At 42.7% G+C, this 26,769-nt stretch overlaps 1 protein-coding gene across 4 annotated transcripts in view; it reads left to right on the forward strand.

Annotated features, from left to right (window-relative positions):
* Positions 1–1,113: 1,113 nt before the first annotated feature.
* The window catches only part of FBXO21 (F-box protein 21), a 46,455-nt gene continuing 20,799 nt past the window's right edge, over positions 1,114–26,769 (forward strand). For 2 of the 4 annotated variants that reach the window (XM_081802124.1, XM_081802125.1), the window contains exons 1-9: positions 1,114–1,369; positions 2,246–2,381; positions 5,188–5,282; positions 11,770–11,891; positions 14,327–14,473; positions 14,758–14,894; positions 15,851–15,987; positions 24,938–25,117; positions 26,222–26,354. In XM_081802124.1, coding sequence (XP_081658250.1) covers positions 1,131–1,369; positions 2,246–2,381; positions 5,188–5,282; positions 11,770–11,891; positions 14,327–14,473; positions 14,758–14,894; positions 15,851–15,987; positions 24,938–25,117; positions 26,222–26,354 — 1,326 coding nt within the window. In that variant the 5' untranslated portion in view covers positions 1,114–1,130. Of the gene's footprint in view, positions 1,370–2,245; positions 2,382–5,187; positions 5,283–8,243; positions 9,660–11,769; positions 11,892–14,326; positions 14,474–14,757; positions 14,895–15,850; positions 15,988–24,937; positions 25,118–26,221; positions 26,355–26,769 lie in introns of those variants that run through there. The other 2 variants (XM_081802127.1, XM_081802126.1) reach the window with 2 other exon arrangements.

The raw sequence follows: 26,769 nt of genomic DNA on the forward strand, positions 1-26,769 counted from the left end.
GAGGAGGAGTAGCTAGAAGGAGGACATTCTAACACAAAATATATTCCAGGCAGTGGGACCAGCATACCTGTGAAGGCCAGAAGTGGAAGGAAAGAGACCAGGCTGGCTGGGGTGTGACTAGTGAAGGAAAGAATGGCTTCAGATAGATAAGGAGAGGTAAACAGGGGACTATCCCTTTGCAACAATGTTGGGGATTTCGGATTCATTTCTAAGGGCAATAGGGAGCCATGGACGGCTTAACACCATCCATTGAGAGTTAACTTTACAACTTCAATACTTTCAGGGCATTCTGATTTCCAAATTGGGGTGGGGGCCTTATTGAGCCTCCATGTACTGACAGTAGACCCATCGTTCTATACCTATGTGTCCCCCCAACTGGACTTCGAGCTCTTGTGAGGCAAGGACACCATATTACTCACATCTGTATCCCCAGGGCACACAGCACAGGGCCCCGGGTTAAAAATAATAATATTTATTTATTTGATATTTATTAATAATATAATTATTATTATTATTATTGGTGTAGGCACTGAATTACCCGGATGGTAATTCCTGCTTTAAGGGTTCAAAGCCAGGCTCTACCACTTTTTGTGTCTGTGACTTTGAACCAGTGACTCCCACCTTTATGAGCCTTGCTTTCCGTATTCCTAGAATGGGTATAATTACAGCACCCATCATAGAGGGCTCTAATAGAGGAGAAAGAAATGTAAAATGATTGGCACAGCCCCAACTCAAGAATATTTAGAGCGCAGTCAAGCAGAAGTCAAGCGGCTCTTTAGTACACGGGATTGTGAGCAAGTCCGTTTAGCTCCCTGATCCTCAGTTTCCCCATCTGTAACTCGGGGAGATAAGAGGTGATAGGGTTATTGGGAAGGACCGCTGAGCTCATGCACAGGAAGCGCTCCGGACACACAAGAAAGTTGGATGCTATTACCGCGGGTTCGCAGCTCTCGGACCCACCGCGCAGTTGGCAAGAACCGGCTTCCCTCAGCCGGCCTCAGCCCGGGCCGAGAGGGTGTGGCCAAGAGCGCGGGCGGGGCAATCCGTGCGCCCGCCCCTCAAGGCGAGTGGGCGGGGCGAAGCGGGGCGCCCTGGCGCGCGCGCGCGGCGGGCCCAGGTACGCGGACAAGATGGCGGCGGCAGCGGTCGACAGCGCGATGGAGGTGGTGCCGGCGCTGGCAGAGGAGGCCGCGCCCGAGGCGGCGGGCCTCAGCTGCCTCGTCAACCTGCCCGGCGAGGTGCTGGAGTACATCCTGTGCAGCGGCTCGCTGACGGCCGCCGACATCGGCCGCGTCTCCAGCACCTGCCGGCGGCTGCGCGAGCTGTGCCAGAGTAGCGGGAAGGTGTGGAAGGAGCAGTTCCGGGTGAGGTGAGCCCGCCGCCCCGCCGCCCGCGCCCCCGCCCCGCGCCCCCCGGGCCCGGGCCTGGCCGGCCCACGCCGCCGCCTCCCTGCCCGCGCGCGGACCCTCTCCCCGGAGGCCACCCCCGGACCCCTGCCCGCGGACCGACAGACAAAGGCCTCCAGGCCGCCGGCTCCCCGGGCCCCTGGGGTCCACGCCGCGCGGACCCGCCGCTGCCCAAATTGCGCATCGGGAAGCGCCCGGCAGCCGGGGGCCCCCCATAGAGGGTGACGACGGTAGGATCGCTGCTGATCCATCCTGCGCGCTTCTTTGTGCCCGACTCCGAGCTAGAATGTTTACATGGATCCGGCGATGCAGTGATCCTAACAGCCCTCGGAGGAAGCGGACGCAGCATTGTCCGGTTGCGGGCGGAGAGCACAGATTTCGGTGTGGGACCCCGGATGAATCTGGCCGTGGCACACTTGCCGTATGACCTTGGGGGGGTAGCGACTTCCCTTTCTTTTGAGCCTCATTCATCGAGTTTACACGGTGATAATCAGACCTACCTTTTACTGTGGTTATTAAATGAGATGATGTGTAAGGAGCATTTATTTACACAGGGCCCGGCCCTTGGGAGGCGCGCGATCAATGTTAGCAGCCCTTGTCGTCACTATTATTGTTGTTGCAACTGTCCCCATTTTATAGATGGGGAGTGGAGACGGAGCATTCCTACTGCTACGCCAAGGTCACGCCACGAGCTGCGTGCCGGGTGGAGATTTGAACTAGGGTCACCGCCAGGGCCCCTGGTGCCACTAACTGCTCTCCCTGTTTCTCAAGGCTGTCTTTGATTCGTGTGTCTGCCTTTGAGTCTCCGTTAAGCTGAGAGGGTGTTTCTCTCCTTGTAGGTGGCCTTCCCTTATGAAACACTACAGCCCCACCGACTACGTCAATTGGTTGGAGGAGTATAAAGTTCGGCAAAAAGCTGGGTTAGAAGCCCGGAAGATTGTAGCCTCATTCTCAAAGAGGTTCTTTTCAGAGCACGTAAGGATCCGTTGATGTAGCTCCCCGCTTTTGCCTGCTAGTGGTGTGTGTCTGGGTCTGTAGGCATTAGCTCATCCAGCTTTCTGATACTCCTTTTTCAGTTCTCTCACAATCCCTGACTCACTTAGATGGCCGCAAGAGTCATTGTGTCCTTTTCCTCCCATCCAACAACACGAAGCCATTTGTCCCTGCCAGCTTTACTTTTCTAAAGCCAGAGAGAGGATGGGGGTGGAGAGGGAGGGAGGGACCCGCAGCACAATGTAGAGGGAATCCAGATCAGCATTATTTTTCCTGGAGGAGGCTAAACATATTTTTCACAGCCCCCGCTGGAGGTAGGGGATCATCAGTGATCGAACACTACAGATTTCGTTTGCCCCGTTGTTTTCCCAGAAGGGTTGACAAAATTAATACGGTTTTTCTTCTCTGGCTTTGCAAGTTCTAACTAACCACTAGTGAATAGCATTGTTTCTTAAGGTAACAGAGGATTGGAAGCTATCTGTAAATCAGAAGTATTACTACCTCAGTTAAATTATCTTGCATTCATTATCCCTGAAAAGTTGTTTTTTTTTTTTAATGTTGCTGAAATGCATGGGTTTTTGTAGTTGTTTTGTTTTCCCACAAAGCGTCTCAGAAGTTTCTATATTAGGTCATGATTCTTAACTTTTTGTAATTCCAGGAAGTAGTTCACACTGATATTTTAAATTTTTCTTTTTTTTTTTTAAGATACTATTTATTTATTTGACAGAGAGATAGAGCCAGAGAGCACAAGCGAGTGAATGGCAGAGGGAGAGGGAGAAGCAGGCTCCCTACTGAGCAGGGAGCCCGATGCGATGCGGGGCTCAATTCCAGGACCCTGAAATCATGACCTGAGCCGAAGGCAGATGCTTAACCAGCTGAGCCACCTAGGCACCCCTTAAATTTACTTCTGATTGAGGGCCTAGAAATAGAGCCAGTCTGATTGGGTTTGGGGTTTTTTGTTTGTTTTAAGTAAACTGTATGCCCAGTGTGGAGCCTGAACTTAGGACCCTGTGAGATCAAGAGTCGCATGCTCTGCTGAGTGAGCCCGCCAGGTGCCTCTGATTTATTTTACTATCCTGGTTTACTGAAGATTAATTCCTCTTTTCTTACTTTCTTCCTTTCTTTTTTAAGATTTTTTATTTTTTTTTAGATTTTATTTATTTGACAGAGACAGCGAGAGAGGGAACACAAACAAGGAGTGAGAGAGGGAGAAGCAGGCTTCCTTGGAGCAGGGTGCCTGATGAGGGGCTTGATCCCCGGACCCCAGGATCATAACCTGAGCCGAAGGCAGACGCTTAACGACTGAGCCACCCAGGCGCCCCAAGATTTTATTTTTAAGTAATTTCTACACTCAATGTGGGGCTTGAACTTACAACCATAAGATCAAGAGTTGTATGCTCTCCTGACTGGGCTAGCGAGGAGGCACCCTGATTAATTCCTATTTTCTAATTTTAATTAATATTACTAAATGGAGTTCATACATGTGAATTGTTTTCAAGACTTTTCAAGTTTTGAAAGGGAAAATTTGAACTTTGGACAAATTTGAACTTACTCCCCTGTGGGGAATAAAACTAGATATACCCCATGTAATTCATTTCTTCCAGTCTGTTTGTCTTTCTCTTTCTTTCTCTCTCTCTTTCTTTCTTTTTTTCTTTCAGATTTTATTTATTTATTTGAGAGAGAAAGAGAGAGCAGGAGCCAGAGTGAGAGCAAGCAGGCGGTTGGCGGGAGCAGGGATGACACAAGCTAATTCCGGACTAAGCGCAGAGCCGGACGTGGGTCTTGATCTCAGGACCCTGAGATCATGACCTGAGCCGAAATCAAGAGTGGGACGCTTAACTGACTGAGGAGCCCCTAGTGTAATTCATTTCTATAAATAAATTTTTGTTGATACTAAGATGGACAGAATTTATGTTCTATTCTGGATAAGCCATGCCCTGGACAAAAGCATTCATATCAAATTTTAAAACTGGTACAAATGTGATTGCACACATATATTTGGGTGCTAGATGTATTTGATGCACTTGGTCATGGGCTACTAATTTGCATCCTGTTTCTAGTCCAGCTGGTTTTGTGTGCATTTTTAACAGCCTGTGTGTTTGTCTAATAATGATGAATTACTGTATTTTTTCCTTAGCTCTCTCTTTCCCTGTACCACTGCCTAATTAGAAGTATGTCAAGGACTTTGAATATAGCAGGAATAGACTTAAGATTGATCTGTGGGCGGATGATTACTTTGGCTCAGGACCCTTATATTTGTGTGTTCTCTGCATGCACACAGGTTGACATGAAATTTCCTAACTACTTTCAAAACAAAATGGGAGAAGTAATAGAATTTTAAAGCTTATTGGTACCACCACCTCAATTTACAGAGGAGAAAATAGGCCCAGTGGGTTAAGTGAGTTGCCCAAAGTACGAGGCTTCTCTCTGGTCCTCTGCTCCTACTTGAGTACAGCATAAATTGCATGAAATCACTGTTGTAAATTACGATATTTTGTATTTCTAATCCTTGTTTCAGAGCTATTTTTCTTCACATTAGAACTCTGAGTAATTTCAGAAATTCCAGACTATGAAAATATAATTAATTTACAACTGGGGCTGTAAGATCTGAACAAATTATTGTTACTCCACATGTTACTTTCCACCCATGGTGGGTGGTGCAGGATAGTGTAGGGCAGCTGTTACCACTTCCATGCACATGAGCATCATTGTTTGCAACTCAGATTTGTGTGTGAGTGACAGATTATTGCCTGTTATTGAGGCCTGTTTGTATATGTCTTCTTCATAGGTCCCTTGTAACGGTTTTAGTGACATTGAGAATCTTGAGGGACCAGAGATATTTTTTGAGGATGAATTGGTGTGTATCCTAAATATGGAAGGAAGGTAAGTCATACGTTTTAGCAGGGATTGTTTTTTGTTCATTCTAATAATGCCCAGAATTAACTGCTATAATTTGTATGGGGCTCAGCCCTGGGATATGTTTTCCAAATATTTCATGTCTTGCCATCATTATATTTTTGAAAAATTCTGTGTAAGTAATGTAAATACCCTGAGACAATTGATATTTAAAGAAACCTTGCAAAAATCCTTTTGGAAGGAAAAGAGAATTAGTATTTATTCCTGGTATGGGTCAAACACTGTGCTCGGCACTCGTATCTGTTACGTAATTTAGTAATATAAACTACCCTTCCTTTATGACCTTTCCACCTACCATCACCAAATTTGTCTGTTATGGATTGAATTTTTTTCTTAATTTCTTAGGCATGTTTTAATTTAATGGAGGATTTTCTTATGATTTCTGAATTTTGTTAAGAAATGATCTTACTTTGGCCTTGAACATTATTGGTATCTGATTGAACCTTTCCTTTATCTCTCCTGATCAAGAAGAATCCATCGTCTCTTGTTTGTTGTTTAAAAATTTTTATGCCTCATATGTTCTGCTGTGAAGGTTAATTTCCAGTTTACCTAAAAGATGACTTGGCTTCCAGTTTAACATACCTATGAAAAAGATTTTCTGCCCTAAAAGTTCTGGAAACTATTAGTAATAGAAGATAAGAAGGCTAAGCTTAGCATCTTCCTTAGAGCTTATTGTGCGATAGTTCACGAACAAGGCATAGGATATTTTTCTTGTTTTTAAAGAGGTTTAGGAGAGAGAACTATCTATCAGGAACAACTGTAGGGGAGAGGTAAGATGTGCCACTGTTCTAGGCCTTGGATGAGTTCAGATGCAGAGGTCATTTTTCTGTTTCTATTTTGGTTTATCTATAAATGAATTGAAGTATGATCTAATAGTCAGTATTGTGCAGCCTTAAAAATAAAAGCTGACCTGTCTTTTTTACATATGTGTGAATATACTTTCAAATACTAAACATAATGTCATATATACTAAGTTTATTGGTTGTTTTAGTTTTGATTTGATGTTGAGTGCAGACTTTTTTTCTTGCTTATGCTCTCCCCACTCCCTCCATTTGCATTGGCTTTCCCTGCCCCACCCCTGTAATTAATGAAGACAGCTTAGCCTATGTTCTAACGTGCTGATACACATCGATATATATGGGGATGGAGGGAGATCATTTATTTCACAGAATTGTGATCATAAAATAGGTGCTTTTCTGTATCTTTTTTTTTCATTTAGCATTACCTTGTGGAAATCTAATCAACTGATAAAAAGTCAAATTCATTTTATTAATGGCTGTATACTGTTTTACAGTACATACTGTAATTTATTTAACTATCCCACTGTTGATGAGCAACCACTTTCTTCTCCATCTTATGTTATTGTGGAGGGTGATGTTTTTTGTGGTCTCATTTCTAAGTAATAGGTTCCTGGGAATGAGCGTCTGAGGTCAGACTATAGAATGTTATCGAAAAACATAAAAGATAGCATGTCCTTGACTGGGGAGACTTACTATTACAAAAATGTCATTCTTCTAAAATTAACACATAACCCTAGTGCCATTCCAATTAGGATCCAAAAAGAGTTTTGGGACAAGAGTTTTTTTGCTTTAATTGGATAATACTGTCATAAAATATGTCAAGAAGAATAAATTGACTAGATGAGCCAGAAAAAAAAAACAATTTTTAAATGATCACATTGTAAAACTTGCATCACTAGGTAATAGGACATAGATGAAGCTAGCTGTAACTGAAACAGTGTTTAAATAGGAGTTGAGAGCTACATCAGTGACAAAAAATAATTCAGAAATGTGTCCCAGCATAAAAGATAATTTAATATATTTAAAGTCAGAGGGAAAAAGGTGGCCTATTTAATGGTTGTTATTGGAAATAGCTGAATGTTCATCTGGAAGAAAGTAAAACTGACATGATGTACAAAAATTAAGTTCCAAAAGATTAAATAACCTAAATTTTAAAATTATCACAATGAAAATCCATTAATAAAATAGCAGACTTTGTGTCTAATCTAGGGAGACCTACTTAACTAAGATTAATGAGACCAAAGCAATACAAGAATATAGACAGAGTTTTGCAATAAAAAATAAACTTCCTTTTGACCAAAGAAACTATAAAGAACATCAATAGAATTCTTAAAATTCCTAAGAAGAAATTGAAAAAGATGCAAAAGAGGAGGACATTCACAGAAGAGCAGATCCAAAGGGCTGAGAATCCTGTAGATCTTTAAATTCACTCTGCAAAGAAATGTTACATAACAACGAAATACTGATTTTTTTTTACTTAGATTGGCAAACATGACTAAATATGCCCAGCCAGTTAAAAAAAAGCATAGTTATAATCTTTTTAAAAATGAGTGTCACAGATATGTCACCTCTTGGCCTGACACACCTATTGAGCCTAAGACAGGGTTATTTTTAAATGAGAGGGAATACTTATATTTGTAAATATTTTGGGATGCTGGTGTTCTTGAAGGACCCTGTTTGTATTCATTCCTGGCAAATGCTTATTGTGCAAATATGGAAAGCATAGGAAGGAAGGATAGTTTTCCATAAATGCTGAAGCACCAATCTCTGGATATTTGAAAACAGATGCATTTATGGTGTTCTGTGTGATCTTTAAAAAGAGTACATCTACAATAAAGATTTGAAACAAGATATTAAAAATGGCATATGCTATACCTGAGAAAATGACCCAGAGTGACCATCACTGAGACATATTTCAGTAAACCTCCTGGATTTTAAAGACAGAAAAGTCTTTTGGGCATCCAACCAAAAAAGATGAAGTCACTTATAAGGTTAAGAGAATCAGAATATCGTCAGACTTTTCAACAATTGCTCTATGTCAGAGGGAAAAAGAGTAATATATTTAAGATGCTCAAGGATCAGAAATGTCAGCCAAGGATTTCTATATCCAGCCAAACTGACTTCCAAGTATAAAGGCTGCAGACAAACTTACCAACTTGCGAGGACTCCGGGACTTTTGAGCCCTTCGTGAGAAATGTGCTAGAAAATGAGCTTCAAACAACCAAAACAACCAGAGAGACACTGACACAGGACTAATGGTGAGCATTAAATACGTATTTACTTGTAGAATTAAATCCAAGTGACAGTTAATAGGGTAAAAAGTATTGTATGTAATGGCCATAAGCCTTTTCAACATAGATCTAGTACAGTTGTTTAAAGAAATGAGCAGAGAATAGGGGAGAATGGAAACAAATATTTAGCTGTTTTCAGTACTCATCAAGGTGATGAAAATATTGGTCTTGTTATTCTGAGGCTGGGCATTTGTGTGTTTCTAAGATGTGGAATAAAGCAAACGAGTACCTAGGTGATATTCTAATTCATCTCTGGTATTCTAGAGAAGTGGGGTATTCTCAGAAGAAGAAAAGTTAGAGATACAAAATAGAAGATGGTAAAAACTGTTTAGTTCTGAATTTGATTTACAAGTGTCAGTATGAATTCCTGAGTTATATTTAAAAATATGTAGGGGGTGTGTGTGGATATACACATAGATACACTAGGCTTACTATTTCTGTCCATTGAAAAGGTCTAGAAACAATAACCAATCTAGTAGAAATGATGATCCCTAGTACCCAGATGGTGGTGTTGATATACCCTTTCCCATCAAAAGAAGCCATGATTGTGGGGAAAGGGCTGATTCTAGGTCTGATACAGGAATTGTAAAAAGATAAGTCCTGGAGCATCTTGGAAGTCTGGAACCAGATATCAGGAGAAGTACCAATATTTCATGTTGTGAGTGTTCAGGAGCCAACATGGAGAGGCTTCCATTGGCCAGAGATGTGATTTGAGCAGCAGTGTGGATAATCACTGGGATGGGTTGAAACACACCAACCGTGTGTAGCTCTGCTCATCATAGTACTCAGGAACAACTAATTGTTCACCTTTGGAGGATAAGAATTCACATTATTATTTTGAAAAACAAAAGGAAAGACACAAGCATTTGTCCTGCCTTTCCTATATATTGTGCCATTGGGGGAATCAAATAGTGGATGAGGGGAAATTATTCCTTATAGAAATGCTCCAGCTAATAAATGAAGAAAGGATGGTGGAATTAGAATATTACCACTTTGCAACCTCTAATGAATTAATGGACCTGGGCATTGAGGAGCAGTGGCTGCTAACATCACCGAAAGGGACAGCCAAGGCATGATTGCCTCCTGATGGAAGGACTTCCCTACCACCTGTGAAGTAGTCTTGCCAAATAAATGGAATCTGAATCTGATCAAGGGTCTACATCCAATTTACAGGAAATTCAGAAGACAGAAGAACATGTGAAACCATACCTTGTGGATGCAATCAACAAATTCCAGACTGTGGGAAACTGCAGGTCACACAACCAGGTTTCTTCAACAAATAAAGTGCAAGGGAAAGGAAAGATGGAGGGGGAGCCTGTGTGTTAAGAGACTTGAATGACCTCAAAATGGGCTAGACTAGAGTGTTCGGGGATGTACATTTGGTGAGGCAGTGATGAGCATGGAGGTGTGGGTTGTGATGGCTGTAGATGGGAGAGAGAGGGCCCTGGAGGGCTCTGGGGTGTCTGTGAAGTAGTTTCTCAGCCTGATTGGTAGGTACGAGGATGTTTGTCTTATAGTCGTGCATTAAGCTTAATTCATGAAGCTGCTTATTTGTTTCATGCAGTTTTCTAGATTGACATACTTTACAGCTCAAAGGTTAAAAGACTGGTAGAATCTAGCTCTGCCGATTTTCATTTACTAACTGAAGAGCGAGAGTCCTTTTTTTTTTTTCTTTTTAAGATTTCATTTATTTTTTTGAGAACGAGCCAGAGAGAAAGCACAAGCAGGGTGGGGGAGGCAGAGACGGAGAGGGAGAAGCAGGCTCCCCACTGAGCAGGGAGCCCAATGTGGGTCTCAGTCCCAGGACTTGGAGATCATGACCCGAGCTGAAGGCAGTCGCTTCACAGACTGAGCCACCCAGGCACCCCAGAGAGTTCTTTATTTCTGAAACCACACAGATAAACTAATCAGTGTCCCTCCTATTTCCCATGATCCCTGTGTACATTTGGAATATTTGGTGAAGCATTTCATTCACTTAGCAGGTATTTATTGAGCATCTACTGTGTGCCAGACACTACCCAGGCACTGAGAATACACTAGTTAACAACACAAAAATGCTTACATTCTAATGGGGGAGATAGTTACTAACCAAGTAAGATGATTTATTACATTAGAAGATGTGAATTGCTGTAAACAAATACTAATCAGGGAGGGGTATTTGGGGGTGAGGGGAGAAGGCCATACTCAAGATGACATGTGAATGAAAACCCTAAAGGAGGCGAGGGTGCAGATTGCAGATCTCCAGGAAAGGAATGTTCCAGTCAAGGAGCTGAGAGTGCTGAGGCCCGAGGTGAGCACCACCAGGCGTGATGAAGGAACAGCAGGGAAGCCAGTGTGACCAGAGGCCTGGTGGAGGCAGGGAAGAGCAGGAATTGAGGTCAGAGGGGTAATGGGGGGAGAGTTTAAAGGACCTCTTAGGTCATCGTTAGGCCTTGGGCTTTTACTTTGAGCAAGGTGGAAAACCCGTGGAGAATTTGGGGCAGAGGGTTTTTGTGTTGTGACTTAGCTAACTGAAGCACTCAGGCTGCTGTGTGGAGGGGAGACTGTAGAGGGGCAGGTTTGAAGCTGGGGGCTCAGTTCGGGGACTGGTACAATACAGACGAAAGATGACGGGGACTTAGATGAGTGAGTGGGAAGTGTTCCCATGTCTGGTAGACTTTGAGATAGAACGAATAGCACAGGTGGATGGGTTGAATGTGGCCTCAGAGCAAGCAAGCAAGGAGACCAGGAGAACTCCAAGGTTTTCGGCCTAATTGCAATGGCAGAGTTGCCTTTACCTGAGAGGGGGATAACTGGGAGGGGAAGCATGGGTAAGGAGTTCGCCAGATAACCAGGTGGGGTTGTGGAGGAGCAGTGGGATATACAGGCCTGGAGTTTAGAGGAGAAATGTGTACTGGAAAATAAACTGAGGGATGTCAGTGGAGATAATATTTGAAACCGTGAGATGGGATGAGATCACCATGGAGTGAGCGTAGGAAGAGAAAGCATTAGCCCAAGGCCTGAATTTCCTAAGGCAGGTCCCCAGGGGCCAGCGGATTATAGACACCTCACCCCTGGTTCCTGAGCTTCAGCCAGTTGCCCCGGCTTTTCAGCTTTCTCTTGGATTTCCTTTTAGTAAATCTGAAGCCAAACAGGTCAGTGTTTTCTTGGATTTCAGCACGAATGATCTAGTGTTAGTTACAAAGGCAAAGTCGTAAATTGTGCTATCTGTTCCATGATAACAAGTGCTATGTGATCACGAACCAGTTATATTTTTCTTATTAAGTAGGCTTTTTACATCCTGTGATTAGTGTGAAGTAAAAAATAAGGTAATCGAAGGCTTTAGTATCTTGATTCTCATTGACTTGTCTGTTTGTTTTCCAGAAAAGCTTTGACCTGGAAATACTATGCTAAAAAAATTCTCTACTACCTACGCCAACAGAAAATTTTAAATAACTTGAAGGCATTTCTTCAGCAGCCTGATGACTATGAATCGTATCTTGAAGGTGAGGCTCTGACAGTGATCTTCCGATAGGCAGCTAAGCTGTCGCTCAGAACAGTAGTGGAGACCGTCCCTGAGGGTGGCACAGCGGAAAAGTGAACTGTGCTGCATGGGCTTGTGGAGGTTAGACAGGCAAAACTGCTAAACTTGAAGCTAAGATTTTGCTGGAGTGTTTGGCTGTCAGCTGAAGAGACAGTGTTTTCTCAAGATGCACCGTCAGTTCAAAGCATGAGGCTGGTAATTTAGCTAATGAGGTTAAATTCCCTTTTTCTAAGCTTTGAAGCATCATGTCCAAATCAGAAATAAATTTGTCCAGTTTTGTCTCCGTGTGACCTCAAGCAAATCCCTTCACCTCCCTGGTTGGAGTTTAATGAGGACGAAGTATTCTTGTGCATCAGTGAGTCTGCTTGTCCATAATGAGAAGTGAGGAGAAAGAAGTCGAGTGGACAGACACGATGAAGGGAATAACTTTGTTCCTGCTAAGTCAGACAAGAACAAAATGTGACTTCATTTTTTTAAACTAATTTAAATTCCTAGCATATTGCATAAGCACTGCCATAAATTATGGTTATGAAGTGCAGATACACCTGTTCATTCACTTTCATTCCCTGCTCCCTGTGACTTACCAGTTCATCCATTTTCTTTCTTTCCAGTGTTGGCATGGTTGTGTCCCCATTCTATTCGCGTGGTTGTGCCGCTTGTCACCATCTCTCCCGGCAGCCGCTTTCTAGGTGGCACTTGCTTTCCTGAGCCTCAAGGCTGCTGACACCTAGCACCAGTCCAGCCTGAAACTTGGCCTTTTCACCACTCCCGTGTGGCTGGCTGATTTCCTTTTTTTTTTTTTTTTAAATGAACTGCCTGCTTTTCAGTGCCTGCCATAATCTGGACCTCCCCGAAGCCCAGACCTTTGCCTGTTACTCTCAAAACACCCCCCTTTGCTCCAGCCAGGTCATTGTCTTCCCCCCTGGCTTCGTATCTTCGTTAGTGTTATCCGTTTTTCTTAGAATTCCCTCTTAAATCCTGCATGCCCGCGGAAATTCAGTTCAAATTTAACTTCCGACTCCTGCAGCACTTGCAGATTTTACCCGCCTCAGAAGCCATACGTGCAGTAGCGTTGACTAGTAAACCACGATGTAGTGTCTGTCCAGGTGTGTGCATTTTGTTCTCCAACTGATCGTTAAGTTTCTTGTGTCTCTTGACCTTACATTATTACAATCACTGCGTACTCCACAGTGCCTAGTGCAGATTCTTGTGTAAAAGTCTCATCATCTAGAAGGAAGTGAAAAATCTCTTTGCATTGATTAAACTCAAACATCCTCACCACCCTGGAATCTTCTGTGCATCCTGGAGTGGAGAGTCCCCCATCTTCTGTTTATTCCACATAATTTGACAGGCTTTGTTTTCTGTAGCTTACTTTTGAAGACGATGACTTTCTTTTTCATCTTCCAAATATAAAGTAACTCCTCCAAATCAGTGCTATAGGCACTGGGTAGCCATTGAAGGTTTTTGAGCAAGTAGTTGAGCAGGTGGAAGTCAGCTCCAGGGTTTTGATCCTTGGTGACTAACAAGAATAATCTGATAGCATTAATAGAGTCTAGGAATCATAGCATTAGGTTGGAATGGACTTCAGCCAACAGGTGAGGAAAACCATCCCAAGAAAGCCCAGGAACCAATCCCTAGCTAAGGGGCAAAACTGGGACTAGGGTCCGAGTCTCTTGATGCCTGCTTGCAGCTCCTTGCAATGTGAGTAGGGGGTCAAGAACCTGACCTCTTGAATTTAAAATGACTCCAAAAACAAGTGATAACTGCAGCTTCTCAAGTGAAAATGTCTTATCACCAAATGATCAAGTTAGCCCTTTGGCATCTGGTTAGAAAATGGCCTCAGGCAGTAAAGAGCCGAGCTGGATTCCAGAGACAGTGTCTCCAGTGTACTTTGTACAAGTCTTTAGCTGCAGGTTCCCTGAGTGTTACTGTTTCTCTAATTTGAAAGTACAGTTCTCTCTGAAGTTCATTTACTGTTTCACCTTTGAGGGGTACAGTTTGTAGAAATCCCTCATTGAGGGCTTTCAACTTTTTTTTAAAGTAAAGGGATATCTTATGCCATTATGTTTTCAGAGTTACTGGAAAGAGCTCCTTTATAGCATTTATTTATCTTTGTAATAGAATATGGAAATATGTTGTGTATCATGCCCTTTTTTGAGTCCATAACCTTTGAGAGAGGATTTGGTTTATTTTTTAAAAATAAAGTGTTTAAACTCCTTTGTTTTGAGAATGTGGCTCCTTCTCCATGTATTAGCAGCAAGGTCTGTCATCCACGAACAAAGCTTATCTGCTAGGATGGTGCAAAGAACTATGGCCCCAGGTGTCTGAGCTAAATGAGCAACTGAGAGGAAAAGGGTAAAAATAGGACCTTACTCAGTAATTCCTGGTCGTTTGCAGGTGCTGTATATATTGACCAGTACTGCAATCCTCTCTCTGACATCAGCCTCAAAGATATCCAGGCCCAGATTGACAGCATCGTGGAGCTTGTTTGCAAAACCCTCCGGGGCATCAACAGTCGACACCCCAGCTTGGCCTTCAAGGCAGGTGTGGAATTGCTTTGGATCCAACTGTATTTGCAAAAGAAAACCTTGCAGAGGATTTGTGGATTTGAGAAACTCTGCAGGATGTTTCTATTACGCCACCAGAAAAGCAGTTAATGACACCACCGTGTTCACCTGGAAATGTGAAAGACTGTTAAGTTCATATTCGTTTCTCCACCCTGGCCTGGCGGCACCTGCTGGGTCCCTTTGGGAGACTGGTACGGGTTTGGGACACTGGTCACAACGTGGGGAGTGCTTGTGTTCTCAGAGTAGATCTCTGTGTTTCAGGTGAATCCTCCATGATAATGGAGATAGAACTCCAGAGCCAGGTGCTGGATGCCATGAACTATGTCCTTTACGACCAACTCAAGTTTAAGGGGAACCGGATGGATTACTATAATGCCCTCAACTTGTACATGCACCAGGTAAATGCGGGTGAATTAAAACAGAATAATATGTATTTTTTAAGCTAATTTCTGACAAATTGTATCATTTTTGAGGGCAAATATATTGTCTTTTCATCTCTCAATGCCCGGTGAAACGCATTTTTGCCTCTACCATCAGGTTATTGCTATGGATTTTTATTTTTCTCTGTGTGAAAACCCTTGAGATCATTTCCTGTCTAGAAATAGGTATTTCTCTTACTTTGTTTGGTCAGTTTGTATCTTACGAAAACACAAAACCGTGAAACTAATCAGGTCTGTTTTCTGCACTGGCCTCTAGAATGGCCAGAGGAAATTTGGCCGGCCGTATCATTGATACTTAGTTTTAATGTGCTTCGTCCTTAGCACCGTTTTCAAATCTATTCTGTTGCCCCGTATGTACCTTAAATTTTTTCTGTCATATTTTACTCACTTTCCTTGAAATGGCCTTTCATTCTTTTGGAAGAAGCACACCCTAAATCACAGATCTGCACACTTTCTCTGTCAAGGGCCAGACGTTTTGGTTCTGCAGGCCATATGCTTTGTGTCCTCAGTGCTCAGGTCTGCCACTGGAGTTGAAAGGAGACATGGACATTGCAAAAACAATGAGTGTGGCTGTGTTCTATACGGACACATGAAACCTTCTATACGGACATGGAAATGTGAATTTCATGTCATTTTTATGTGTCACGAAATAGTATTCTTTTGACGATTTTTCTAAAACACTAAAAAGATGTTAAAACTCTTCTTATGCAGGCCATACAAAAACAGGCGATGGACTAGATTTTGGCCCACAGACTGCAGTTTGCAGACCCCCAATCTAAATAAATCAAATGTTGCTCCACAAAAACCTAGCGTCATTCCCGATGCACAGTGGGGGCCCTGTAAGAACTTTACGTTGCAGGAATGACAAGGTCTGGTTTCTTTCCATGAAGCTAAAGGATTTTTTTCTCCTTTAGGTTTTGATTCGCAGAACAGGAATCCCGATCAGCATGTCTCTGCTCTACTTGACAATTGCCCGGCAGTTGGGGGTCCCACTGGAACCTGTCAACTTCCCCAGTCACTTCTTGTTAAGGTGGTGCCAGGGTGCAGAAGGGTGAGCCACCTATGCCACATTGTGATTGGGCCTCAGGATTCACTCCCACGGTGCTGAGAGGAAGTGCAGGAACTGAACAGAGAGGTTCACCAGAGCACTGGGGGTGGGCCAGCTGTCTGGTTCCTTGGCCGTCAGTGTCGAGATTCTGGTTCTGGGAGAAGGGCACTCTGGATTTTTGTGTATTCTTTCTTAAAGCTGCATGTGAATTTACAATTCTCTCTATATATAAAGAGTAGGACTAGGAGCTCAGGGTTTTGGGTGGGTCTCTTAAGTCCCTTGTTGCAAAGCAGATCAGATCAAAGAGGTTTTTTGTTTTAAGGAATTTTGCTTATTTTTTTTAAAGTGTTTATTTAAATTCCAGGTAGCTAACATACAGTGTAATATTAGTTTCAGGTGATTTAGCACTTCTTTAGACTATCCAGTGCTCATCACAAGTGCATGCCCTAATCCCCATTACCTATTTCATCCTTCCCACCACGCCCCACCCACCTCCCCTCTGGTAACCATCAGCTTGTTCTCTGTGGTTAATAGTCTGTTTCTTGGTTTGTCTCTCTTTTTTTTCCCCTTTGCTCTTCTCTTTGTTAAATTCCACATATGAGTGAAATCATATGGTATTTGTCTTTTTCTGACTTATTTTGCTTAGCTTTACATCCATCCATGTTGTTGCAAATGGCAAGATTTCGTTCTTTTTTATGGCTGAGTAATACTCCATTGTGTATAAGTATACCACTTCTTTCTCCACTTATTTGTTGATGGACACTTGGGCTGTTTCCACAGTTTGGCTATTGTAGAGAATGCTGCTATAAACACATCCACACCAACGCATGTTGTTTCCTGTGTTATTGAGTTTAGCCATTCTGACAGGTGTGAGGTGATGGCTCCTTATAGATTTGATTTGCATTTCTCTAATAATGAGTGATATTGAACATCTTGTCATGTGTCTGTTGGCTATCTGGATGTCTTCTTTGAGAAAATGTCTATTCATGTCTTCTGCCCAGTGTTTAACTGGATCATTCTTTTTTGGGTGCTGAGTTTTGTAAGGGTTTGTTGTTTGTTTTTTTGATAATCTCTACACCCAACGCAGGGCTCAGACTCACAACCCTGAGATCAAGAGTCGCACACTTCACTGACTGAGCCAGCCAGGCACCCCAATATAAGTTCTTTATAGGTTTTGGATATTAACCCTTTATCAGATGTGTCATTTGCAAATATCTTCTCCCATTCCATAGGTTGCCTTTGGTTTTGTTGATTATTTCCTTCACTGTACAGAGCTTTTTATTTTGATGAAATTCCAGTAGTGTATTTTTGTTTTTGTTTCCCTTGCCTCAGGAGACGTATCTAAAAAGAAGTTGCTATGGCTGACGTCAGAGAGGTTACTGCCTGTGTTCTCTAGGATTTTAATGGTTTCATATTTCACATTTAAGTCTTTCATCCATTTTGAACTTTTTGTATTTGACTCTTTTGCATATTGCTGTCCAGTTTTCCCAACACCATTTATTGAAGAGACTGTCTTTCCCACTGGATGTTCTTTCCTGCTTTGTCAAAGTTTAATTGACCATGTAATAGTGGGTTTATTTCTGGGTTTTCTGTTCTGTTCTGTTGATCTGTGTGTCTGTTTTTGTGCCAGTGCCATTGGTAATATACTTGTAATACACAGCTTTGTAACATGCTTGAAGTCTGGAATTGTGATGCCTCCAGCTTGGCTTTGCCTTTTCAAGGTTGCTTTGGCTATTTGGGGTCTTTTGTAGTTCCATACAAATTTTAAGATTGTTTGTTCTAGCTCTGTGAAAAATGCTAGTGGTATTTTGATAGGGATTGTATTAAATGTGTAGATTGCTTTGGGTAGTATAGACATTTTAACAATATTTGTTCTTCCAATGCATGAACATGGGATGTCTTTTCTTTGTGTCATCTTCGATTTCTTTCATCAGTGTTTTACAGTTTTCAGAGTACAGGTCTTTTCACTTCTTTGGTTAGGTTTATTCCTAAGTATCTTACTGATTTGGGTGCAGTTGTAAATGGAATTGATTCCTTATTTTCTCCTGCTGCTTCATTTTTGGTGTATAGAAATGCAACAGATTTCTGTAGGTGGATTTTGTATCCTGTGACTTTACTGAATTCGTGTATCAGTTCTAGCAATTATTTTGGTGGAATCTTTTGGGTTTTCTATATAGAGTATTGTGTCATCTGCAAATAGTGAAAGTTTGACTTCTTCCTTGCCCGTTTGGATGCCTTTCATTTCTTTTTGTGTCCGATAGCTGTGGCTAGGACTTCCAGTACTATGTTAAGTGACAGTGGTGAGAGTGGACATCTTTGTCTTGTTCCTGACCGTAGAGGAAAAGCTCTCTGTTTTTCCCCATTGAGGATGATATTAGCTGTGGGTTTTTCATATATGGTCTTTATATTATGTTGAGGTATGTTTCTCTCTCTGTTGAGTGTTTTTATCATGAGTGGATGTTGTATTTTGTCAAATGCTTTTTCTGCATCTATTGAAATGATCATCTGGTTCTTTTATTAATGTGGTGTATCACATTGATTAGTGACTATGGAACCACCCTTGCAACCCAGGAGTAAATCTCACTTGATTGTAGTGAATGATTCTTTTAATGTATTGTTAGATTTGGTTTGCTAGTATTTTGTCAAGAATTTTTGCATCCATGTTCTTCAAGGATATTGGCCTGTAGTTCTATTTTGTTTTAAGATTTTATTTGAGAGAAAGAGAGTGTGTGCCCATATGTGTGCACACGTGTGCACCAATGTGGGGAGGGACAGAAGGGGAGGGAGAACTAACTCCGTGCTGAGCGTGGAGCCTGACTCAGGGCTCAATCTCATGACCCTGTGATCATGACCCCAGCCGAAATGGAGTCTGATGCTCAACTGACTGAGCCACCCAGGCGCCCCTTTAGTTCTCTTTTTTAGTGGAGTTTTTATCTGGTTTTGGAAGCAAGGTAGTGCTGGCCTCATAGAAGGAATTTGGAAGTTTTCCTTCCTTTTGTATTTTTTGGAATAGTTTAAGAAGAATAAGTAGTAACTCTTCTTTAAATGTTTGGTAGAGGGGCGCCTGGGTGGCTCAGTCGTTAAGCGTCTGCCTTCGGCTCAGGTCATGATCCCAGAGTCCTGGGATCGAGCCCCGCATCGGGCTCCCTGCTCAGCGGGAAGCCTGCTTCTCCCTCTCCCACTCCCCCTGCTTGTGTTCCTTCTCTCATTTTGTCTCTCTCTGTCAAATAAATAAATAAAATCTTTAAAAAATAAAAAAAAATAAATGTTTGGTAGAATTTACCTGTGAAGTCATCTGGCCTTGGACTTTTGTTTGTTGGGAGATTTTTTTTTTTTTTTAATTAGTGATTCAGTTTCTTTGCTGGTTATTGCTCTGTTCAAGTTTTCTATTTATTTCTGTTTGTTTTGGTAGTTTACATGTTTCTAGGAATTTATCCGTTTCTTCCAGATTGTCTGATTTGGTGATATATAATTTTTCATATTCTCTTACAATTGTATATATTTCTATGGTGTTGGTTGTTATTTCTCATGCCTCATTTGTGATTTTATTTATTTGGGTCCTTTCTTTTTTGAAAAGTCTGGCTGGAGGTTTATCAATTTTATTAATTTTTTTCAAAGAACCAATACCTGGTTTCATTAATCTGTTCTACCAGGGGTTTTTTTGGTTTATTTCTGTATCGTTTACTTCTCCTCTAATCTTTCTTATTTCCCTTCTTCTGCTGACTTTAGGTTTCATTTCTTGTTCTTTTTCTATCTCCTTTAGGGGTAAGGTTGGATTGTTTATTTGAGATTTTTCTTGCTGCTTAAGGTATTATATTGCTTTATTGCTATATACTTCCCTCTTATGACCACCTTTGCTACAACCCAGAGGTTTTGGACAGTTGTGTTTTCATTTTCATTTATTTTCATGTATTTTTTAAATTTCTTCCTTGATTTCCTGGTTGACCCATTCATTGTTTAGTAACATGTTATTTATCTCCACATATTTGTGGTCTCTCCAAATTTTTTCTTGTGGTTGACTTCAAGTTTCATAGTGTTGTGATCAGAAAAGATGCATGGTATGGTCTCAGTCTTTTTGTATTCATTGAGGCCTGATTTGTGACCCAGTATGTGATGTGTTCTGGAGAATGTCTCATGTGTACTTAAAAAGAATGTGTATTCTGCCGTTTTAGGATGAAGTGTTCTCAATATATCTGTGAAGTCCATCTAGATCAAAGAGTTCTTAAAGAAAGTCTTACTTTGTAGTCTTCCATTAAATCTCCCCCCCTCCCACCTCACCAGAGAAAGAAGTGGGGGAGGGCACAGAAGAAGGTGGGGGAGAGGACAGAGTAGCTACGTTCTCACTCATGTGCAAAGCAAATGCTCGATTTCTTACCAGCTGGAGATTAGCTTTTCTGAGTTCACCAAATAGGCAGAACTGTCTTCTCATTAAATGTGCCATTTAGAGGAAAAAGAAACGACGTTATTGAATTATATCCTGTTCTTTGAATGACCGTGATACCCTCTGGTGAGTGGAATAATAGAAAATACCTGAGCTTTGAAGTTGGGCAGAGTTCAGACCTCAGCTTCCCCTGAGCCTCAGTTTTTTACTCTGTGAAAATGGAGCACATGTTTTTCAAGTGGTTTGGAGGATTGAGATGACCCAGTGCTTTACACATCTAGTAGAATTTGTTATGCATAACTAGAAGAAAGGTGTAACTCATCTCTGTATTTCGTTTTTTGTTTTTTTTTTTTTTTTAAGATTTATTTATTTGAGGGGCGCCTGGGTGGCTCAGTCGTTAAGCGTCTGCCTTCGGCTCAGGTCATGATCCTGGGGTCCTTGATTGAGCCCTGCATCGGGCTCCCTGCTCCGTGGGAAGCCTGCTTCTCCCTCTCCCACTCCCTCTGCTTGTGTGCCCTCTCTCACTTTGTCTCTCGCTGTCAAATAAATAAAATCTTTAAAAAAAAAGATTTATTTATTTGAGAGAGAGCGTGCACACATAAGGTGAGGGAGGGGCAGAGGGAAAAGGAGAGAGAGAATCTCAAGCAGACTCCACACTCACTGTGGAGCTCGACTTCGGGGCTCCATCCCAGGATCCTGAGATCATGACCTGAGCCGAAATCAAGAGTCAGACATCTGCTCAACCAGCTGAGCCACCCAGGCGCCCCACTCATCTCTGTATTTCTACCCCTAGTTTAAGAAATAAAACACTTGGGGCTCCTGGGTGGCTCAGTCGTTAAGCGTCTGCCTTCGGCTCAGGTCATGATCCCAGGGTCCTGGGATCGAGTCCCGCATCGGGCTCCCTGCTCCGCAGGAAGCCTGCTTCTCCCTCTCCCACTCCCCCTGCTTGTGTTCCCTCTCTCGCTGTGCCTCTCTCTGTCAAATAAATAAATAAAATCTTTAAAAAAAAAATAAAACACTTATCGTTGGAACCTCCTGGGTATGCTTCCTCGTCCCCTTCTTCCTCCTCTGCAGAGATATCCACCAAGTTTTGTTATTTCCATGCAAATTTTTATAGTTCATTACATATGTATATTTCCTTAAATGGTATGTATGGGCTTCCCTTCTTTTCCAAATATCTATTTCTGAAAATGTGTTGCATGGCTTCTTTTTTGGATAGCAGACACCCATTTTCCGTTACTGTAAATGGGAAATATGCTTTTTCAGCCCATTCTCTCTCCCTAAATAACCCAACCAATTTCCCCAAATACCTCAAAAATATTCTTAAATGACCATGTAATAATCCACCAAGGATCTCTGCATGATATAAAGCATTTAAAACTCCAATTACCGTATTATTTGCCATAGTAACTTATTGCTGGATACAGTTGTGCGTGGTAACTGTTATTCTTCCTTAGGCTACAGCGGATGTACACCAGCAGTGCAGCTGAGCAATGAAGTAATTTGTTAGCACCCCAGGCACCTGGCAGAAGTAAACACTGAGCCCCCTGGCTGGGTCCTCAGGAAAGAGGGGAAGCTGGTGAGAACAGTGGGGGATACACCGCTTGTGAAGCATCCGCGGGGCTGTAGGCCTTCCACGTCCTCATTTCCACCCACGTTCCTCGTGCCTTTGGTCGCAGCTCTGTCCCTGCACCAAGACCATATTGTCTTACTTACTGTAACTTTATCATTAACTGCTACCTACTGGTCAGACCCCCATCGAATTCTTCAAAATTCCCTTGGCTGTTCTTAGCCTTTTGCTCTTCTATAGATTTAGAATCCGTTTACCAGGCTTCAAAAGCCTGTACGGATATTGATTGGCACCAGAGCTTGCTTTGGATTGGATTCATAGATGAATACGAGCAATATTGTCAGTGTTCCACTACTGAGTCTGTTTGTGAATGTGATACTTCCCCCCACATTTGTCTTTGATGTCCTTAAGAAGATTTTTATTTATTTACTTACTTACTTTTAGAGAGGGAGGGGGAGAGGGAGAGAAAGAGAGAATCTTAAGTAGGCTCCACACTCAGCTCAGAGCCCGACTTGGGGCTCAATCTCATGACCCTGAGATCATGACCTGAGCCAAAATCAAGAGTTAGATGCTTAACTCAGTGAGTCACCCAGGTGCCCCCTTAAAAAGATTTTACTGTTTTCTGCATGGAGTTCTTTGACTTTTTGCTAGTTTTATTCATTAAGAACCTTAAAATTTTGTAGCTATTGTAAATGGTAATTTTTAAAATTACATTTACTAAGTGTTGATGATACATAGGGATAAGATTGATATTTAGATAAAGATCTGATAATCCCTTTGTGGAATAAATTATTAGAGCTCATTGTCAACTCTTGGGTTTTCTGTGTAGAGCGTCATATTGCTTGTGAATCATGACAGTTTTGTTTCTTTCTAGCCCTTGTACGTTTCTGTTTCTTATACTTATTCTGCTGACTGGGTCCTCTTGCACAAAGTTGAGTGGAAACAGTGATAGCGGGTACCCTTGTCTTAGGGTAGGACTTTAGGTGGAATGCTTTTATTTATTTATTTATTTATTTATTTATTTATTTTTAAAGATTTTATCCATTCAGGGACACCTGGGTGGCTCAGTCGGTTAAGCATCTGCCTTTGGCTCAGGTCATGATCCCGGGGTCATGGGATCAAGTCCTGCATCGGGGTCCTTGCTCAGCATGGAGCCTGCTTCTCCCTCTGCCTGCCGCTTCCCCTGCTTGTGCGCTCGCTCGCTCTCTCTGACACATAAATAAAAGCTTTAAAAAAATAGATTTTATCCATTCATTTGAGAGAGAGAGAGCACAAGCAGGGGGAGCAGTGGAGGGAGAAGGAGAAGCAGACTCCCTGCTGAGCAGGGAGCCTGATGCGGAACTTGATCCTAGGACCCTGGGATCATGACCTGAGCCAAAGGCAGACGCTTAACCAACTGAGCCACCCAAGCGCCCCTACGTGGAATGCTTTTAAAATTTCATTGTCAAGTATGACGTTTGGGGTATTTCCTTTCATTGGGATTATCAGAGCTGCCTTCTAAATTTCTAGTTTGCTTCAGTTTTATTAAAAAGTGGGCATTAGGGGCACCTGGGTGGCTCAGTCGGTTAAGTGTCTGCCTTCGACTCAGGTCATGATCCCGGGGCCCAGGGATCGAGTCTCTCAGCAGGGAGCCTGCTTCTCTCTCTGCCTGCCACTTCTCCTGCTTGTGCGCTTTCTCTCTCTTTCTGACAAATAAATAAAATCTTTTAAAAAAAAAAGCGGGCATTAGATTTTTTTTTTTTTTTGAAGATTTTATATATTAGGGAGATCATGAGCAGGGGAGAGGGGCAGAGGGAGAAGCAGGCTCCCCGCTGAGCAAGGAGCCCGATGAGGGACTCGATCCCAGGAACCCAGGATCATGATCTGAGCCAAAGACAGATGCTCCCACTGAGCCACACAGGCACCCAGCATTAGATTTTTTCCCCCCAAAATCTCCTGTGTCTGCTTATAAAATCATATGGTTTTCTCTTTTACACTGTGTGTGCTGAAATAGATTTTTTTAACATTCAATTCTCTTTTCATTCTTGAGGTACATCTATCTTAGTCATATGGATTTTTAAAAATACATTGTTGTATGATTTGCTCGTGTTTTATTTAGGATTTTTGCCTATAAATTTGTGTATATATGCGTGGTTCTCCTAGACTCATAAAAAAAGTTGTCTTGCCACAGAAAGGATATTGATAGGACTCTAGGAAGGAATCTGCCTGGGCTTTTTAAAGCAGCCGAAGAGAACATCTCTTACATGGCTTGCAGTGGGCCTAAGATCAAAGTGGAACAGTCGCTCAAGAAAAAATACACAATAGTCCCTGAAACAAAGACCCACTAAATCCCTCAGGAATCCTCATAGAATGTTCTTGGTAATGTGGTGAGGACTTGCTTTGTGTGACCTCCTACCACCACTCCACCCAGCGAGGGCTACCACCTTGTTCGAGAGCATGGTTCATGGGAGGGGCGGCATGGTCGAGTGCAGGGGCTCTGCTCTCTGGTCTGGCGTGCGCTCCCAGGCTGAGCCCTGGCTGACCACCTGTGCATGTCTGCGGAGTTGGGGGCAGAACACTACTGGGCAGGGCTCCATAACTTTCCTCACAGCCCCAGGGACCCAGGGCCCACAGACACGAACTGTGGCAGTCTGGAGAGTTTATAGAGGCCTCAGGCCGAACATCAGATTGAGCATCTTGTAGACCAGGTTAATAAATTCTAGTTTGTTCTCAAACTTGGTTTAATCTGGCTTAATCTCCCCCCAAAACTGTGTGTGATGGCATACATCAGTGCTGTTCCTTAAACATCTGTGTCTTGCAGTCTTAACGCAGCAGGGCATGCATAAAGGGTCAGATTTTGAACTTTAGACAAGGCTTTAATATTTTAAATAGAAATGCTGCTTTGTTCATATTCAGGCTCTAATTTGAGCTACTTATCGGTGTCGGGGGGGTGGTGGTTAGATATTGCCTTGTTTAGCTCTGACCCGAGATCCGGCTAATAACTACGTGTGCCGTTCGCATAGGGCGAGCCTGGACATCTTTGACTACATCTACATAGATGCTTTCGGGAAGGGGAAGCAGCTGACGGTAAAGGAGTGTGAATACTTGATCGGCCAGCACGTGACAGCGGCGCTGTATGGGGTGGTCAACGTGAAGAAGGTGTTACAGCGAATGGTGGGAAACCTTTTAAGCCTGGGAAAGCGGTAAGGTTTTCTTGGTCTTCCAGCACTTGTGCCGAGTGCATGTGTTTGGAGGCACTATGGCCTTACAGAGGATTTTATTCGATGTGCTAATGGTGGATTCAGCGAGGCCGTGGATGCTGTGGGACACAGTTGGGATTATCTACAGCTGTTGACCCACTCTGGGAAGAAACTCATCCCTGTGACATGATGCTGTCCCGGTTTAAGATGTGCTAAGTGACTCCTCTTTGACACCTTCGAAGTGCACTTGCGCAAGCTCTCCGTAATACTGAAAGCATTCTTTAGTAACAAGAGTATTTTAGATTGGTAAAGGTTATTTTTCAGGGGCAGGATGTTCTCAGGTCCAAGTGCTTTGTCGTCTCTTGATTTATACATTTCTATCACTTAGATAAGAAACAAAAGTATGAAACTATTTTGCTTCTAAGTCAAAGGAAATTTGTCTTACAGGGAAAATAGAAGGTTGTATGTTGGAGTCATAGTTTTCTGCCTCATGGTGGAATGCTTTGTTTCTTTTTAAATAGATTTTTTTAGAGCAATTTTAGATTCCTAACAAAACGGAGCAGAAAGTACAGAGAGTTCTCCTATCGCCCCCGCCCTCCCCCAGCCCCCAGACTCCCCCACTATCGCCATCCCCCATCAGAGCGGGACATTAGTTATGGCCGATGAACCTCCAAGGCCGGGTTAACAGAGTCTACGGTTCACATTCGTCTTTACTCTTGGTGGTGTGCATTCTGTGGGTCTGGATAAATGCATAATGACAGGTATCCACCATTGTGGTATCGTACAGAACAGTTTTCCTGCCCTAAACGTCCTCTGTTCTCCACTATTCAGAATTTATTAGTTATGTACAGTGTTACTGAGGTGACTATGTAATGAAAGTGCTTACAGTTTTAATGTAATGCCCATCACCAAAGCAGGTACAAAAGTTCTATTTTTTCTGGGATTTATCATTATTATTAAAATCATTGTAACTACTTGCTGAGCAGAAAGGAAGAATTAGAACAGGTGTGGCATTTGTGTCCATTACTTTTACAACCTGGGCCTTGAAAAAGAGGATCTCCGCTCAGAAGCAAGCAGAGCCAGACCGTGATTTATTTCCCCTGCCAGGGAGGGCATCGACCAGTCCTACCAGCTCCTGAGAGACTCGCTGGATCTGTATCTGGCGATGTACCCGGACCAGGTGCAGCTTCTCCTCCTTCAGGCCAGGCTCTACTTCCACCTGGGGATCTGGCCAGAGAAGGTAATTATTTTCCTTTGCTGCTTTGCTCCTGCCTGAGAGAGGGAAATTCTAGCTGGAAAGGCGGCTCTCGGAAGCTTATCCTTGCATCAGCCTTGGGGATAAGCATAAATTGATTCGCTCTCCTGATCTTGACCCATCAGTTAAATGTTTTTGGTCTCCTTTATTCTAAAAAAGTTGGTTATACTGCTAGGAGTTGCCTGTTCTCTTTGTGGTCCGTGCCTTAAACCCCTAGAACCACAAGGCCTCAGCTCTGCGATTCACCCGCTGCTGCCCAACATGTGTTTGCCCCAGGTCATCCCAGCTCCACATAGGGAACCAAAACTTTAAATGTTCCTGGTCCAGCTGTGCTGGTAGCGTAGAAACGGACCATGCATAAACACTCCTGTTTGAGAAGGAGAAAATGGATCTTAGATGG

This window comes from Leptonychotes weddellii, chromosome 13 (genome assembly GCF_054177405.1).
Source record: "Leptonychotes weddellii isolate Sample4059 chromosome 13, ASM5417740v2, whole genome shotgun sequence".
Taxonomy (NCBI): domain Eukaryota; kingdom Metazoa; phylum Chordata; class Mammalia; order Carnivora; family Phocidae; genus Leptonychotes; species Leptonychotes weddellii.